We start from the raw sequence: 16418 nt of genomic DNA, 5'->3' as shown, positions 1-16418 counted from the left end.
CTTCCTTTATATTGAAGTTATTTCTTTTTGGAAAGTTCTTCCCAATCCAGTTGAAATCTTCTACCCAATTGTGAACTTGGCATTAAAATAACTTCATGGAACTTTTCATAAACTTTTATATTGGAATGCAGTTCCAGTCATTTTTTAGCCAACGTTAGAACAATAAGTTTATTTCAAATACTCAAAGCATTTTGTATTTTTAAATGTTGGCATGTTGTCATCCAGTCACTTTATAAACTATTTAATAATGCTTTTTAATATATAACCACCATAAAATTGGTCTAGTAAAATGTTGAAATAGTTTAGAGAGCATGGGTCAAATTCAGCCCCTCAAGCAGGCACGACTCCATTGAAGTCAGTTGACGAATACAAGGACTGAATTTGGCTCATGTAGTTTAAATGTTAGGAAAAGTGACTGACATTTCCTCTTAATGCACCAACTGCATATACTGAACTATCTATCTGTCCCAGGTATATAAAAATCAATATTACAAATGGCTTGCATTGATAGCAATTTGATGTTTTCATTGGTTCCCTCTCTCAATGAACTGAATGGAAAAAGCCTTTTAACATACTCTTTCCCCACATAAAAGTTAAAGAAAGAAATAGTTTCAGCAGTAAAAAAAATAAGTGTAGGCAAATAAGTAGGAATGGAACTAGAGCAGAATGCTTCCTGTTTCTTCTGAACATTAAATGCCAAAAGGTTGAAACAGACAGAGAGCAATGAAGGTTTTCAAAGGGGTGAATAGGGCTTATACATTCTGTAATTTGGTAACAAGGTATGTATGCACTAGAGGGATACAGAATTACTGTGTCTCACCCACTCAGGGCCCAGTACTAAGGGCACAATGCGCCACATTACTTCCGTGTATGGTGCCTCTGAAAGGAGGCTTGTTTCGAGTATTAGTGATACAAGGTCAGCCAATGCAATGATGCATCAGCAGTGCCAGCAGATTTCGATATGGTACTTTCAGAAATTACATCATTAATGCTATATGATGGTAGAGAATCCTTTTGCGGTAGATCAGTTTGTCAAAACACTCCTTGCTGATGAAGAGGCCATGTGTACACCAGGCATCACTTTGAAAATTAACCCGAAAGAGAGGAAGGGAAACATATTTTGAACTAATGTATAGTACTGAAAAGGTGCTTATAACAGGAAAACATATAATTCTTTTGTATAGTTACTGCACCTGCCTGCCAGGGTAACCAAGTGAACCAGCATTGCCAGCCATTCCCGGAATTCCCTAAATTGAAAGTGAAAAAAAGTAATCAGGTTTAGTGTATTTTTACCTGTTGGTAACATGAAAGAGCTTTCTCCTAACACAAGACTGTTTCTTGTGTAATTTGCATAGGAAGCCCATAAAACCCACTTTTTATACATAATTAAAATCAGCATGATTACTTCCTGAGCAGTGGTGCACACATTGCAAAAGCATTTAGGATTGGGGGAGAGGGAGGGAATTAGTCTAAAATGAAGTGAAGTACAAGAGAAAAAAACACTGATTCATGACAGAAAACCCTTAGACAATGTTTGGCAAAATCAGGTATGCACAACGGGAGATACCCTCAGGGGACAGGTATTTATGGTGCAGATAACACAAGCTGACACTGATCTTGGCCATATTATTAAGATTTACACTTTTATGGAACAAATGTACAAATGTAAGAAGAATCTGAATGTCCTTGTATATCTGAATTTCCTTATGTTGGTCTCAATGTGGGTATGCTCGAATAAGGTTAGAGTAACAGTGGATTGATAATGGGTACAGTAAACTCTTCGTTTCCCCCCTCCTTCCCTCCCTAATCAAATCCAAAAGTGTTCTCCCCCCCCCAATAAATTAGCCTAAGGTAGTAAAAATAACTATTGTGGGAAAGTATAGGCAGATTTTGGGCCTCACACTACAAGAAGGATGTGGAGAAATTGGAAAGAGTCCAGCGGAGGGCAACAAAAATAATTAGGGGTCTGGAGCACATGACTTATGAGGAGAGGCTGAGGGAACTGGGATTGTTTAGTCTCCAGAAGAGAAGAATGAGGGGGGATTTGATAGCAGCCTTCAACTACCTGAAGGGGGGTTCTAAAGAGGATGGAGCTCGGCTGTTCTCAGTGGTGGCAGATGATAGAACAAGGAGCAATGGTCTCAAGTTGCAGTGGGGGAGGTCCAGGTTGGATATCAGGAAAAACTATTTCACTAGGAGGGTGGTGAAACACTGGAATGCGTTACCTAGGGAGGTGGTGGAATCTCCTTCCTTGGAGGTTTTTAAGGCCCGGCTTGACAAAGCCCTGGCTGGGATGATTTAGCTGGGAATTGGTCCTGCTTTGAGCAGGGGGTTGGACTAGATGACCTCTTGAGGTCCCTTCCAACTCTGATATTCTATGATTCTATGATTAAACTGTTTTTTCCTCAAATGTATTTAAAGGTAGCACAAACTCACATTGAGACCGAGGCTTTAATTTGCTTTACTGCTTCAAAATACTTCCTTTATGCCGCCCATAATTGAAAATGCATTGTTCCTAACTCCCTGGATTCCATGTTATGAAATGAAAGGCTCTGTCGCTTTTCAAAACCGAGCCTCGATATTTCAAAAATCCTTTTATATTCACACACCTAAAAAGTTACTTACAATGACATGGTCAAATCTATCTTCAGAGTTCTTGTTTATCTGGATTATTTTCCCCTTAAATACCCAAGTTTGAATATTAGCAATGCCCTATGTGAAATCTGAAAACGAGGGGATCATCCACACAGAATCTGAGCCCAGGGATGACTCTCCACATCTGGATCTGCCCATCCTCTGGTCACTACTATCATTAGGTCATGATTATTCATTCAGCATTGACAGTGCATTCAGTACAGTATACAAAAGAGAAAAATTTGACTCCTGTTCCAAGGTTATTAGAACAGGAGTACTTGTGGCACCTTAGAGACTAACAAATTTATTAGAGCATAAGCTTTCGTGGACTACAGCCCACTTCTTCAGATGCATATCTGGTTATTAGAGTTGACAGCCATGGCCCCTTATCTCTAGAAGGGAGGAGTAATAAGTGTCTACCTCTAACACTCACATGAAGGATACTTCAAGAAAGCAACACACAGTCCCTTCCCATCTCCCCATCCAGAGATTAAGCATGCATTGTCAAATCTCAGTGGTAAGGTTTTGACAGAGTCTGAATTGCCTCCTAAAACATTACACAACACACTTCTTCCATGCCACCAGACTTGCTAGAGAAAACAAGTTGGTCTATTATGTTTTATCTAGGCCCTTAAACCATACTCATCTCCATCGCAACTAAGTACCTAGTCAAGAATGAAATCTATTGAGTATTTCTTCAACCAGTCAGCAATTGAAAGAAATTATTTGCTATAAGCATTTAAAGTCATTATCTTTAATTGTACTTAACATGCTTTGTACAATGTGTATCAACTGTTACAGTGCCTTCATCACTCACTTGCTCGCCTCGTGGACCTGGTGGCCCTGGATAGCCTTTGGGACCCTGCAGGTAGAAGAGACGAACAGATGTTGTAATGAATTCAGAAATGCAAGATGCAGCTTTGGGGGTCTTGATTTCCCCCTTCCCGCTTTATATTTTCTTCAGCAAAGAAGAATTTTGCAACCTCTCTTTCTCTGTGACATCCACATTGCTTAATTTCAGTAGCTGATGTGGTAGGAGGGAGAACAAGAAACTTACCTTAGCATAGATGATTTCTAGCTATGCCTGCTAAACTTGCACCAGTAGTCACAGATTTGTGTAAGCTTAAGTAACACGTAGACAAAATGCCTTTAGCAACAATCTGCTTGTAATTATTGCAAAGCTGGATTTAGTCCAGACTGTTTCCCCATTCCAAATCCTTGTCATAACACTATCTCTGAATGAGCCAGTTCAACTGAGATAGGCATAACAAGAAGATCATCACAGAGAGCGCCAAGAAGCTCTCTAGGAAAAGATAACTGTAAGAAAACAAAAGATTTCTTTCATATGGACTTAATTTTTTTAATGCTCCATATATGATGATAGTTTTGCACAAGTAAATGAAACTACCACCTTCCTGACACTAAATAAAGTCTTCCAGATTATCCTGGAATCTTTAAATCATCAAAGTTTATCATTGCCCCTCTTTATATTGAGCATTATGATGATGATGGTTTGCCTGTACAGATGGTGGCCCTGTCGAAGTCAAGAGGAATTCTGTCCATGATTTCAATAGGGCCAAGATTTAATCTGGTGCCCCAAGTTTCGGTTTGGTTTCTACACCATGCCAAGAGCTTTGTTACAACAAACTAAATGGCATTACCTCACATGAAATCATAAAAGAGGAATTTTGTTCAGTAATAGTTATCAGTAATTATTACAGTAATCTGTTTGCAAGCTTTGCAATTTTAGTATTATACACTTGCTTGGGAAATAACGTTAGTCCTAAGGACATGTGCTCATGTGCTCATTAAAAAACCCAGAGGCTCCATTATCTCCAAACCAGTGTTGCAGGTATTCCCTTACATCTTGCTAAACACTCACACAGCATTGCTAACTTGCTTTAATGTTTAGCTATTACAATAAAGCAAAGGCAAACAACAATCATCTGCAAATCACAAGCTGCAGAGCGTATTTCAAGCATACATCTGAGTGTATCTACACAGTCCACAGAAGCGAGCCTCCCAGCCCAAGTCAACAGACTCAGGTTAGTGGGGCTCACGCTAGTGCTCTAAAGATAGCTGTGTAGACAGCATTTGAAGTTGCACTTCCACTCCCCTTTCCAGGCGTCAGAGCCTGAGGGCTTGTCTTCACTATGGGGGTAAGTTGACCTAAGCTACGCTATTTCAGTTATGTGAATAATGTAGCTGGAGTCGACGTAGCTTAGGTTGACTTCCCCCGGTGTCTTCGTTGGGAGCTGCGTTGACGGGAGACACTCTCTGGTTGACTTCCTTTAATCTTCTTGGGGAACTGGAGTACCAGGGCTGACCGGAGAGCACTCTGCCATTGATTTAGTGGGCCTTCACTAGACCCACTAAATTGATCCCTGCTGCATCGTTTGCAGCAGTGTTGATCTCCCCATAGTGAAGACCAGCCTTGAGCTCCAGCCAGAGCTGCACCTTCAAAGCACTGTCTACACAACTATTTTTAGAGCACTAGCCTGAGCCGCACTAGCCTGTGGCATAGGTATGAAACAAACAGGCTGAGAGGGACTGCCTAATTAACATGCCAAGGCATGCCTCAGAAATGCTGTTGGTAAGATCATTAAATAAAGACAAAAGCATGATTAATGACTGCAATGCAAACCTGGAGGGCAAAACAGTAACACTTCCTTAGGAATTGTGTGTAAAATTTTCAACAGCATCTTAAAAGGACATAAAATATTTAGAAGCCAAAGTCCCGCTGTTTGATTTTCAATAGGATTTGGGTTCTAAGTGGTTTAAGCATTTTTGAGAATAACCCTACTTCTGGGTTAGGATAGGTGCTTACAGAGGAAATGTTCAAATGCTTTATTATATCTGGACCAGGAAAAAAGGGAACTACATTTGTTTTGAGCTAAAAGGAAAGTGTGTGTAAAAAGAAAAGCTAATAATATTGGTAGATTGATTGGAGGATGAGGTACTCCCCAAATTCTAATGAAGACGCTCACATTTGGACTTTAAAGGCAAAAACAGAAATGGAAGGGCTTGAGCTCCTGATTACACCAGCACACCCACTTTATGGGCATGTTATTAGAGTGCTTTGGTCTGTGAGAGAGAAAGGACTTTACTGCCAAATGAAGTAACTTAGCCTCTACTTTGTAAGGGGCCACGTTTAAGGAGCTGTTATTTACTATATGTTTGCACAGTGCTAAGCACAATGGAGCTTCAACCTTGCTAAGGCCTCTTGACATTATATCAATATAAATATTAAACAACAAAAACTTTGAGAGCCCAACAGTGTTTTCCATTGTTTCCATAGTAATTCCAATAGCACAGGGTTGGGACAGTTGCTCGCTGGTTACAGCATCCAGATAGAACAGTAATGCTGCAGCCTCCCAAGAGAGACAGAGGAATGGGCAGGTAATTACAGGAATGGAGGGGGATTTGGTCTTCTCTGAACAGTGCCAAAGAAGAGTTGAAAAAAGCAATTGTGGGCATGTGGCGAGCACAACAAGCTATACGCTGTAGGCGTTTTTACAGAAACCTTTGCCATGGGTGGCATGAGAACGAAGACCTGCTTTGCAGATAGAGCTAATACCAGCATTTAGATCTAAAGCAATATTAAAAACTTGCCACAAATCAACATGTAAATGGAAAAGTTGAAACAGCTGGACAGTCATTTTCCAAAATGTTGAGAAGGTCAAAGAACAACGCAGCAATATAGATGAATGGCATACATGACACAATATCATTCTTATTCCTCTATGACAAATACTGCATGGACTAAAAGTGGCATAAAATTAATCCTATGTCAGCATAATGACGGGAACAAAAATGTAAGGGAAATAAGCTCATCCGATTCTTGCTTCTCTCTCATGACTGCAATCCTGTGGTCCTCTTCTGAGGCTGGATCAGACTCATAACCCATAACCCACAAACACCACAAGACACAATGTACTTATCAACTCCACATTTTCACCATCTGACACAGTTTTGAAATGCTTATTTGGTCTCCATGCACCCTCAGATTAGAAATGTGTTTGGCTTCTTTGTAGATCCACTGTTTCTTATCTGTGCGGCATGTAAATAATATAAATCAGGGTCTCTGACTAGCATGTGCTACCTGTAATATTCTAATGACAGAAGGCTTCACCCTCACTCCATCACGGGTTTTTTTGTTTGTTTGTTTGTTTTTTACACCAGCCTGGTGTCAGGTATGTCTACACAGTGCATTAGTCTCCCAAGAGGGGTGTTCATTCTAATGTGCACTAGTGAGTTATGCACTAACTGGCTTATGTGGACCCTGCTGACATGCACTAAAAGTTCCCTAGTGCACATTAATGTAGGCCTTTTTCAAACAGTACTATAGTAACGTGCACTAGGGAACTTTTAGTTAACTCCAGCAGGATCCACATGGGCCAGTTAGTGTGAAAGATTATCCGAAGAAATTAGGTTTTTACCCACGAAGGCTTATGCCCAAATAAATCTGTTAGTCTTTAAGGTGCCACCAGACTCCTTGTTGTTTTTGTAGATACAGACTAACACGACTACCCCCTGATATAGTGCACAGTAGAAAATTGATACCCCTGTAGTGGGTGGTAAAGCCCTTAGATTCTCAAACTCCCAGGATTCAAAATTTCAAGTGTAAAAATAAAGATTTACTTCCTTTAAAAAAATAGGCCAGTGTCTCGTCTTGTCGGTTTAAATCAGGAGTAACGGCATTGAAGTCCTGGTGCCGGGGGAGAGTCAGTCTTTGTGTTTTCAATGGATGAGGCTGTTCTAAGGATCCCATCATGGGCCCTAGAATCACACTGCCTCCAAATAGTTGCTTTTCAATACCTCTGAAGACTCCTGCATGGATTCTGCAGGCAAGTTGTACATGTAGGAGGTCTTCTTTTATGTCTAACTACTAAAACAATGCTGTTATGCTTCCGTTTGTAGGACTTATTAAAGGAAAATGTCCATGATTACTCAACATTTTGGAAACCTACAATCCTGTATTGAAACCAATGGGAGTGTCTACTTTAGCAAGTATTAATATGGTATTTTACAACAATATGCCCAAATCGATTCCATAGAAGCTTGTATCTTTCCTGATCAGTCAGGAAACTCAATTAACTGAGATGGAAAGAGTTCCTTGCTCACTGATATCAATGAGGAAAGCATTAATGTTTTTAGGTGGCAATGAAGTTTGGTTTGAAATCTTTTATCTGTTTGTTTGCTACATTTGATAGTTAGATGTACGTTTTGTACAACAATAATGTACACCCTGAGAACGAGTGCTCATGTGACAGCCTTTCCCCTTTATATGCTTTGCAGGAATGGGAAAGAGGGTGAAAGGAGGGGTTTCTTCTCTTTGCAGTCTAACTCCACAGTTAATCTAAGGCTTCATCTACACTAAAGTTTTGCCTAGCTGTGTTGGCTTGGAGCATTAAAAAATAATCATACCCCCAGCCAACATAGCTATGCCTGCAAAACCCCCCACTGTAGACACAATTATGCAAACAGAAGGATGCTTTTGTTACATAGCTAATGTCATTTGGGGAGGTGATGCAGCTATACTGGCAGAAGAACTCCTTTTGCTGACAGACGCTGTCTCTCTACTAAGGTGCTTTGCTTAGCCATGCTGGCACAGCTCTACCAGCAAAGGCTCTGCAGTGTAGACAAGCCCTGGCACTAATATGAAGGTAAGTATCTGGCTCTTTATATTACTGCTGCAACCAGACCTTCACTTTAATGTGGAACCAGCAAGGAATCTAACAAGGGCAGCAGGCCTAATATTGCTGTCACACCACTTTTACACTAATGTAATTCTGTTAGCTTTAATGGTGTCGATCCTGATTTATAACTGGTGTAAAGGAGGGAAGAATCAGGTCCAGTGTATCTAGTAGGGAGGAGCAATCAAAAGCTAATTTACTTGGTTACCGTAGCAAGTTTCAGTGAAAGTTTTAGATTTGTTATAATGAAGAAAGAAGCTTCTCCCTCTCCTCCCTGCCTAGCCCAGGCGCCGAAGGGCAAGAAACAGAGGTAGGAGAAAATGTACTGTTACTTAGGGAGAGGTGATCCACGTTTTTTATCTTCACATGTAAATCCCAGATCCTGTCTGTTTGGTAAATAATAAGACCAGTTTAAGGCAAAAGTACATTTATGCCATATCAACATATTCTATTTTAAACACATGTCAAAACTTACCTAAAACAGCATTCAAAGGAGAGTGTTTTTCCCTTTGAAAGCAATGGAAGAATTTCTCTCATTTAATCAAACTTCATTCTTATTCTAGGAAAATAGCACTCTCTGTGAAATAAACTCAGCCACTCACTACCATAGAAATATAGAAATTTCCCACAGATATTTATTATTTGTTCACCAACATATTATGAACTCTCCTGCTACTGCTCCTCTTTTTTGTATGGATGCTTCAAACAAACATACCAGACCTCAGAGGACTGACAACGATACAACACTCTGTTCTTGTTCACAGGTCTAAATTTGGAGTAACCATACTGACTTCATTACAGTTACTCTGGATTTGCACAGGTGTAATTGGGCAAAAATTGGCCCTGCATAATAAACATGTTGCAGGCAGTAGAAATATGTAGTCAATGGCAATGCAATAAACTATTAAGACAAGGACACATACTCACAGATGTTGGGTACTGTACCGGATTACCATAGAATAGTGCAGCATTTTTTAAAGAGATCCCTCAAGGAAACTCTACTAACGCAGTTTCTCGTTTCTACTAATCTCTTCCCCATCTGTGCTAAATTCAGACACTCAGGAAACCAGAACCAAGAGCACGTAGCACATGACTAATCACAAACCATATCCATTCAAAAAATAAAAATTTAATATGAATATAGACCCCAAAATTTTCACAATTATTGTAACAGTGCACACTATTGCATAAGTGCTGCACATAATTTCACAAAAGTTCCAAATCAGGCAAATTTTGATGAAAAAAAAATCTTATTATTTTATTCACAACTTTGAGCAGGTCTAATTATGACCAGGAGAGGGCAGTAGTAGGCATTATGCAGCCAGCATGTTACCAATGAAATATTCAATTCCACCATTCAAATTAAGGGACAATGACTGTTCAAATCCCCAATGCTACTTTGAAAGTGTCAGCCTGAATTCTTCAGGAAAACAACTAAGGTCAATGGGAAAAGGGCAATTATCAAGAAATGGGCATAAATAAATTGGTATTATTCTACCTAAAAGAGAGACCTGAAATAGTGCAAGAGCTAGTCCACATTAAAACTTATGTCATAGTTTAAATGTTGATCATTTTACTGCAGATCAATCTAAAGGAAGATAAAAATCAGAACCAGCTGCCAAAATCAAACAGGACTTAGGAAGCAATGAATTTATGGATTTTTTTGTGTTCTTTATAGTTATGTGTTAAAAGAATTATGTTACTCATTTATACACACTTCAGCAGTTCCCCAACAGCATTTAACAAAATCAAATGTGAAGTAACAAAAGAGAATGTTTTTTTTTTCCCCAAGGATTTCCCTGTTTTCCCTGGATTATTGCACAATTTGCACACACACCTCTGAAATGACTTTCCAAAATGAAAACAAGCTACCAACTCAACTGAAGTCTGAAAATACATTCATCGTCTTGGGTATATCTGGTAATGATATGGAAAGATCAAGCATCTTAAAACTGCACAGCTTGGACATAGGTCCATTAAACATCAAGCATAAAATACTCTTTAGTATTTACAGGTGTAACATAATTCATGGACTCAGTGATTTTACAAGATTAGTTCAGACTGGAGTTTTCTGAAACGGGGTTCCAGTTAGTGTCTACTCTCTACATGACATGGAAACAAAGAGTAAAAGTGCCAATGATCAAATGAACACCATCACCCCTAGCTTGTATTGTAGACATAGCCTAACATGATTTTATTGAAAATTAAGTAGAAACTGCTTTGCTTTTCCAAGCAAAACTGTGAACCTGACAATATATTAAAGCAGTATATGTTTTGGGACTCAGAAGATGCCACAGCTCTGCTGGTGACAATTGGTGATAACAAGCAGGCTACCAGATAAATCTCCAACTTGGATAAGAACAGGTGCTACTGGAGGGGAATTTTCCCACATAAGAAATGAAAATTTTAGTCAGGCCTTTAAAATTGGATTAATTTTGTTAAATCCCAGAAGGTTTGTGGACAAGCGAAATACATTTCCCAGGAGCTGTTAAACTAATTTTGTAACTTCTTCCTTTTTTGGGTTACAAAGAGTAAATTTATGCTTTTGGTCAACACAAGAGAAGTGAATTAAATCAAATCAAATTTAGGCCACTTTAATTCTGAATGAAAGTGTCCATACAAGGGTTTAATGAAGTTTAACTAATCCACTTTAAATTCACATCTTTAGTTAATTCACATTAATTTTCCCTGAGTGGCCCCGTATGGACAAGCCCTCTTGACTTCCTACCCATACTGAACCCAATTAAACAATATTTTGGTGGTTTTCAAAATTATTTATAAATTAATTCCACCCTTCTTCTCCAGCTTTATGTCTATGTACTCTCCGTATTACTCGCTCCACTCCTACAATCTTGGCATCCCTTTTGTCCCCTTTCCTGAATACTTCTATGCTTGCCTCATGCTGTCCCACGCTAATGGACTGTTAAGGCCTGGGTAGTTTCCTAAATGGAGTATGGGGTTTTTATTTCTTACAGTGCTTTGACATTTCTCCTAGTGAAGAAATAATTACGTGAACATTAGGTGGCTTCCAAAATCTAAAACTTATTTCACTTGGCTTCAAGGCAAGAGTTTAAGCTGCTCTGACACATATCTTTGAAAAACATCCAATTTTGTGGTGCTGAAAGATTGAGCTCCATTGCTAACACTGAATGAATTAACACATGATTCAGTGAACGAATTAATGAATAGAAAAGAGGTGGGCAGTCCTGAAACTGAGAATAAAGTGGGATTCATTCATTTAAAATATCAGTATCTTCCAGGCAGGAGTATATTTATTGAAGCTTGAAGGAGCTCACAACACCAGAGCAGAAACATAACAAGCTTTACGGAGTAGCACACCATTTGGGAGTTATCATAAAAAACTTTTAATTTACATTTTGCTCACTACATTTTCAATTAATTTAGTACTCAGGAAAGGCTCTGGATGGACCACATAGGGTCCGAAGTCTTATACTTAGCCACAGTATGGACAGTGGCAGTACATGTGCTATAGCCTCACTTAGCTCAAGGCTCCTGAGTTTCAGACAGGTTTCATACTGGCCCTACCTAGATCAGACAAGCAGTGGAAGGGAAGATTTCAGCATGTACCATCTTCTTTTGCCAATGGCAGAGTGTGCACTGAAACTAGAAGTATTGCTTACATGGGAGTGTGAACAGGCTGACATGGATGTGCATTTCAGCTATGCTTCCACTACTGGCTAACAGGGAACACTGCTGCTGACTTCCCATCCACTTCATGATATTAAAGATGGAACTTTTGAAGTAGGTAGGGGGCAATGGTAAGAGGATGTTGGGGCTTGTTGTGGGATAGGTTGAGCTTTTTCCTACACAGATTGGCTTGCTATGGAGCTCTGTAACTTGCATAGCTTGGGAGAATCTGTTATTTTCCAGGCTGGGGCCCATCCTGAAAAAGAGGCACATGCAGTATATGATCTATGGCTCAGATTCAGTCCTGCATGTTTGGTTTTGATAGCTGAGGTAAGGAATTTCCAAAGACAGACTAAGCAGCTCAAACTTGAAGGGCCCAATTATGCAGACCCCCCACTGATTTCTGGTGGACTTACACTCGAGAGCTGAATATAAAAATTAAAAGAAAATCTTACCTTCTGACCTTTGATACCAGGAGGGCCTAGTAAGCCTCTTGGACCTGGGTCACCCTGTACAACACAGTAAGGTAAAATCATTTCATTTTATTATCACATTTGAAAAGACTATAAACACCTGGGAAGCAGTACATTCACTTTATCCCTGGACATTTAAAATGGAATCGACAGAACAACAACATTTATTTCAGAATCTCAGAATATCTACATTTTAGCCAGCTTAAGTAGGACTGAAGTGGTTACACAGGTCTGGTGTTGGCATTTACCCAGAGGTGAATTTCACTCCAAGTGAGTAGTTTTAAATTATTTCTTAACTTTCAATTTGTTCATATCAGATCGATTTCCCCAATATTACATGTTTCTTGCACTGGAAAAAAAATGACTGCCAGGTTTAGTTTCCATACAAACTGCAAGTAACAAACAAAACAAAAAGGTTGTTTGGGAGAAGTATTCCAAATATTTTCTAAATGTAAATGTCATTAAATCTGTTTGAAAACAGTAAACTGGCAAATTTGTTCATTCAGCACAATGGGCCAAAGTCAGAGGTAGTGTAGGCTGTGTACATTTAGACTCACTTCGACTGTGCTGTAGCATGACAGTGTAACCCCACGGTGCAGTTGCAGCCTACAGTGACAAAAGGGGGTTTTCCATCACTGCAGAAACACCGCCCTGAGCAACAGCAGGTAAGTTGACGGAAGTATTCTTCCATCAATCTAGCAGCATCTACACCAGGGCTTAGGCTGGCATAGCTATGGTGCTTAGGGGCTTGGATTTTTCACACTCTGGAATGCCATTGCTATGTTGACATAAATTTTAAATGTAGACCAGGCCTACATTTGTGTAATATGCAAGTGGAAGGACCAAATGGAGGCATACACATTTCACCAAATGAATCGATCTCTAAACACGCTTAGTCTCACTTCTGAATTTAGCCTTGCCTTTGATAGGCAGCTCTTTAAAATGAAACTCTAAATATACATTATGAAATAAGCATGCTAATTAAACTCTCAATATGAGCACATTGGTTTTAAAGTGTCAGCCATAATTAGTAGGTGTGCAATTCAAAAGTAAACTGTAATCATAAACCTCCAAGCCATAGCTTCCATGAAGAACCACTCTGTATTTTTATACTGAAAATCATTTTGGAAAGACAAAATAACCAACTAATTTAACTATAGGAGCTTACTCTTGGAATCCACTTTAAGGTGAAGTGGAGGACAGAATCTTTGATTTCTTAGCATTAAGAGAGTTCTTAATGAATATAGCTGAATAGGGCTGAAAGATCCTTTGTGAATAAACCAATGATGAAGACACAGTATTTCTGGAATGGGACTTCTGCTTCCCCAAGGTTACATAACAGTGACTGCATTGTTTCCCAGTGCAATTAAATTCCTTAATATGCAGTTATAATCTGAAAAGTGACTGTTAATAGGACACGGCTGTAATTGTGTCCACAGTCATTGTCTCTCGATTACTTCTTGAACCAGTTTGTTCCATTTGCAAATAAAAACATGTTTTTCTAACAGTCCTTCAGGTTCAGCTTGACTTGTTGATTCTAGTTTGGATTTTTTCTGGCTTGGGCACCATCACCAAAGTCATCACGATTCTTTGGGCCAAACTCTGCTCTTAGCCACATCTGTGCAAGCCAGTTGCAACTTAGATAACAATTATGTTTATGATGTGTGAACTGGAATAGAATTCTGACCATTCTCTCAAAGTTGTGTGGGGTCAAGAGGGTTAGAAAGAGGGGCGGGGGGAGGGAAGCTTATTTTTAATCACTAAAGTCAGCAGGTAAGATCCTGAATAAGCACAGGAAGCAGATCTGCTGACTCAGAAGGTGTCATTTTTATAATCTTTTTTCAAAGCAGAGCTTTGCTCTGGATCGGATTCTTCTGTCACTTACACCTGCCGCACACAAGGGTAGCTATTGATTTAAAAAGAGTCACTTCTGATTTACACCAGTGTAAGTGAGATCAGGATCAGGCTCTTTATTTTCAAGTACAGAATGGTTTACTTTTTTTTTTTTTTTTTTGGAGAGAAGACAGTGACATGGGTGAGAGTTGAACAGAACAATGTGACTGTGTGCAAATTCATCAAAATACTATAAAGAGACAGCATCAAACTGAAGTCTAGTAAGTTTAAAAAAATAAGTTAAAGATCATTTCAGGGACTATACCTACTCCCGGGTTCCCTCCACCACAAGTTTGCATGTTTAGAATCATATTTTCCTTTAAAAATTTTTTTCCCTTTCCTGTTATGGTGTGAAAGACTCACTTAAACAAAAGGGGAAATCTGCTAACTAAGCCCCTGATCCCCTAATACTACAAACATTTACACATGTGCTCAGCTTTAAATACATGAGTAATACCACAGAATTAAATGAGCCTAACTCATGTGCTTTAAGTTAAGCATGTGCTAAGGTGTCTATGGAATCAAGGCCTAACAAACTAGACATGGGAAAGAGGGAAACGGATACACAGAGGGCTTTCAAATTTTGAAAAACAGGGAAAAGGCTGTGAAGCATGACCAGAAAAGGTTAAGTATCCTGTAGGATAAATGACTCAAATTCAACCCTTAAAAACATATGGGGAGATAATGTTTGTGTTTTTGTGTATTTACATATATATTGGTAGTGGTCAACAATGTAATCAAACAGTCACTATCTATGCTAAAAGAAGAACAGGAGTACTTGTGGCACCTTAGAGACTAACAAATTTATTAGAGCATAAGCTTTCGTGGACTACAGCCCACTTCTTCGGATGCATCCGAAGAAGTGGGCTGTAGTCCACGAAAGCTTATGCTCTAATAAATTTGTTAGTCTCTAAGGTGCCACAAGTACTCCTGTTCTTCTTTTTGTGGATACAGACTAACACGGCTGTTACTCTGAAACTATCTATGCTGTATTCTGTTAATTCAGAGATCAAAAGAACATCTTAACATTTAAATGAACTATAAACATGGGATATTGCTGTATTCATTTCTCTTTGAAATGTATATCAAATAATCTGTGAATGGTGGAAAAACAGGCAATTGCCTTATGTTGATCAGTGTGAATAATTACCGGCAATGCTTAGGAAATGAGTGTCTATTGTTCATCAAGTGACTCTGAGCTGTCAAAGAAGGCCTGAAACTGTATAAAAAATGGCTTGGATCCTGGTATCTCAGATCTGCTTGAGGCTTTATGCAGGGGAAGTTGAAGCCACAAGGACTGAGATCCCAGTTCTGATTGGACTGCCCTGAATACAAACATTGGACTATAATCTATGAACTATTTTGAAAAGAACTCTTTGCATCTACAAAGCTCACCATCTCTGCTATGAATTTGATCCTCAAGAATTGAACTCATGTCTGTATGTATACTGATCTTTTAACCTACACTCACTCTTTTTCCTTTTTAAATAAATTTTAGTTTAGTTAATAAGAACTGGCGATAAGTGTGTATTTGGGTAAGATCTGGAATATTCATTAACCTGGGAGGTAATATGTCCGATCCTTTGTGATTGGTGGAACTTTCCTATATGATGAATAAGATTTTCACTAATCCTCGTCATATCTGACTTGGGTGTCTAGGTGGAGGCCTGAGGCTGGGTTACTTTAAGGGAACTGTGTTGCTGACTTCTGGGTAAGCAGTAAGGTATTACAGAAGGTTTTGTGCTGGCTTGGTAAATCTAAATATTGGAATGTCCACCAGCTTTGGGGATTGTCTGCCTCATTCTTTGCAGTTCATCCTAACTGAGTGACCTCAGCTGGCTCCCCTGGGATTCTGGTCACAAAGGCTTATTTCTAATGTTTCAGTTGTGCTAAAATTAAGTATCCCTTGCAACAACAGAAGGTAAAACAATTTCAGGTAGAGATATGATTTTTAAATTGGTGGTATTCCTTTAACCATCGTCACTCTGAGCTTTGTGTACCAATTTAAGATGTTATAAGGTTTCAATACTCATATTTTGTTGCTGATGTGAAGGAGTTAACATAAACACAACAG

General features: G+C 39.1%; 1 protein-coding gene across 3 annotated transcripts in view; it reads right to left on the bottom strand.

Annotated features, from left to right (window-relative positions):
* COL24A1 (collagen type XXIV alpha 1 chain) overlaps window positions 1–16418 on the bottom strand; it is a 234046-nt gene that overhangs the window by 170450 nt on the left and 47178 nt on the right. For all 3 annotated transcript variants that reach the window (XM_054036762.1, XM_054036763.1, XM_054036765.1), the window contains exons 7-9: window positions 12434–12487; window positions 3452–3496; window positions 1194–1247 (exon numbers count right to left, since the gene is read on the bottom strand). In XM_054036762.1, coding sequence (XP_053892737.1) covers window positions 1194–1247; window positions 3452–3496; window positions 12434–12487 — 153 coding nt within the window. The remainder of the gene's footprint in view (window positions 1–1193; window positions 1248–3451; window positions 3497–12433; window positions 12488–16418) is intronic.

The sequence above is a fragment of the Malaclemys terrapin genome, chromosome 8 (genome assembly GCF_027887155.1).
Source record: "Malaclemys terrapin pileata isolate rMalTer1 chromosome 8, rMalTer1.hap1, whole genome shotgun sequence".
NCBI classification, from domain to species: domain Eukaryota; kingdom Metazoa; phylum Chordata; order Testudines; family Emydidae; genus Malaclemys; species Malaclemys terrapin.
The sequence above is the reverse complement of the archived record's forward strand: the minus strand, read 5'-3'. Positions and strand labels throughout refer to the sequence as shown.